This window comes from Engraulis encrasicolus, chromosome 17 (assembly GCF_034702125.1).
Source record: "Engraulis encrasicolus isolate BLACKSEA-1 chromosome 17, IST_EnEncr_1.0, whole genome shotgun sequence".
NCBI classification, from domain to species: domain Eukaryota; kingdom Metazoa; phylum Chordata; class Actinopteri; order Clupeiformes; family Engraulidae; genus Engraulis; species Engraulis encrasicolus.
The window spans coordinates 54138938-54141437 of NC_085873.1; the positions used below are offsets into that span (position 1 = coordinate 54138938).

The window sequence follows — 2500 nt, forward strand, 5'->3', positions numbered from 1 at the left end:
TGGTGGGGGCCCTAGGCTGCAGCCATATCTAGCCTGTGGTGGGGGCCCTAGGCTGCAGCCATATCTAGCCTGTGGGGCCCTAGGCTGCAGCCATATCTAGCCTGTGGGGGCCCTAGGCTGCAGCCATATCTAGCCTGTGGGGGCCCCCTGGCAGGTGGGGGCCCCCTAGGCTGCAGCCATATCTAGCCTGTGGGGGCCCCCTGGCAGGGGGGGCCCTAGGCTGCAGCCATATCTAGCCTGTGCGTTGATCCGGCCCTAGAATTTCCATGCGGTTATACACAGACTCACCAGATCAGCTGGCCAACGAGATATGTGTTGAAAAGGTTAAACTCACCCATTGCCCTTTACAGTGGTACCTAACCCAACACTGCTCTAGGGAATGTAACCACTACCCTGTGCCTAAATAACTAAGTCGCTTTGGATAAGAGTATGAGCTATGTGTAATGTATTCTTATTGTTATAAACTCACCCATTGCCCTCCACGGTGGCCTCTTTCAGGTGGATGTAGCAGGCAGGGAACACCCCCTAAGGAAAAAGGAAAAGGCAACGGCAACACATGAGTAGGGCTCGACCGTTTTTTAATGGCCGATGCAATACCGATATTTTTTTCATCACCCTTGGCCGATACCCGATTTCTGATACCCGATATTTGGGGCCGATATGGGTTTAAAAAAAAAGGTTAAAAAATGACAAACATTCCAGGTCTCAAGTTAAAAATAAACATTCCTTTAACATTATCATATTGGGGTAGAACTTGTAACATTTTTATGATTTTATGTCAGGTTTTTCTTAAAAGCACCAAGACACTATTTTTTTATTACTTGATTGTTAATCGGCCAAAACCACACTAGTATCGGCCGATACCAATACACTTAAAATATGCAAATATCGGCCTGATACTGATACCGATATATATATCGGTCTATCCTTACACATGAGCAACAATTACCTTTCAAAAACTTATATCAAACTTTGCTCAAACTTTTGAAAGTACTGTTATGCTTTTAAGTGGAATACATAACAACCAACAAGAACTTGTGAAATGTTTTAACATGTGGATACTCAAAATTAGCATTTGAATTGCTAATACTTGGAAAATGGGGATTATTTAGAGGCAAAACATGTTAGAAAACATTTAACAGGTGCGTTTTACCACGCAATTGGGATATTTTCAAAAACAGAGTTTTGAAATGGGCATTCTAAAACTCTGAAAACACGTTGGCTTTGGCCTCTTGTTTACGTAACTTATCAACATATCAGAGGAAATGCAACTCACCTTTTTCGACCTCCTCCTCAGCCGGTTTCCCCTGTACCATCCTGCACAAGCACATTGAAAAGACATTCAACAAAAACACACTACCCTGTCAGTGATCATGGCTTTAGGAGAGCAAGTGTGTGCATATCATGGGCAGTCATGGGTGAGCGGGGGCAGTCATGGGTGAGCGGGGGCAGTCATGGGTGAGCGGTTAGGGCGTCAGACTTGCATCCCAGAGGTTGCCGGTTCGACTCCCGACCCGCCAGGTTGGTGGGGGGAGTAATCAACCATTGCTCTCCCCCATCCTCCTCCATGACTGAGGTACCGTGAGCATGGTACCGTCCCACCGCACTGCTCCCCATGGGGCGCCACTGAGGGCTACCCCCTTGCACGGGTGAGGCATAAATGCAATTTCGTTGTGTGCAGTGTTCACTTGTGTGCTGTGGAGTGCTGTGTCACAATGACAATGGGAGTTGGAGGTTCCCAATGGGCTTTCACTTTCACTTAAAGCCTAGCTTTACGAGGAACACGAGACAGGACACAGGCCAAAATGTGCTTATCCTTATTTACTCTGTCTGTCTGTCTGTCTGTCTGTCTGTCTGTCTGTCTGTCTGTCTGTCTGTCTGTCTGTCTGTCTGTCTGTCTGTCTGTCTGTCTGTCTGTCTGTCTGTCTGTCTGTCTGTCTGTCTGTCTGTGTGTGTGTGTGTCAAGACGTTGTGGTGATGGATGTGTTCAGCACAGCTTTGTCTGAAGATGCGCCAGTGCGCCATGACAACACACAAACATTAGCCTGAATGACAACATAATAAAAAGTAATAATGCTCAATTCTGCTTGCAAGGCCTTTTCGGGAGCTGCGCCATCAGTTCAAATGAGTGCCGTGTGCGTGTGTGTGCGTGTTCACCTTCGTAGGTCTCCAGTGCGTGTGTGCGTGCGTGCGTGCGTGCGTGCGTGCGTGCGTGCGTGCGTGCGTGCGTGCGTGCGTGCGTGCGTGCGTGCGTGCGTGCGTGCGTGCGTGCTCACCTTCGTATGTCTCCAGTATGTGTACGGTGTCCCCAATCTGTAGTGACAGCTCCTCCTCTCCGCGGGCGTCATAGTTATAGATCGCTGAGGAGAGAGAAGGAGAGAGACAGAAATCGATGAGAGGAGAAGATGGAGGGAAGAGGAGGAGAGGGGGGATAGGAGAGGGGGAGGGAGGGAAGAGGGAGAGAAGAAGAGGGGGGATAGAAGAGGGGGGAGGGAGGGGG

At 48.9% G+C, this 2500-nt stretch overlaps 1 protein-coding gene across 1 annotated transcript in view; it reads right to left on the bottom strand.

The window, feature by feature from the left end:
- Positions 1-2500, bottom strand: part of LOC134467115 (dedicator of cytokinesis protein 1-like) — a 551248-nt gene that overhangs the window by 494984 nt on the left and 53764 nt on the right. Inside the window, exons 2-4 of the mRNA XM_063221037.1 lie at positions 2277-2360; positions 1277-1317; positions 470-525 (exon numbers count right to left, since the gene is read on the bottom strand). Of these exons, the coding sequence (XP_063077107.1) occupies positions 470-525; positions 1277-1317; positions 2277-2360 (181 nt within the window). The remainder of the gene's footprint in view (positions 1-469; positions 526-1276; positions 1318-2276; positions 2361-2500) is intronic.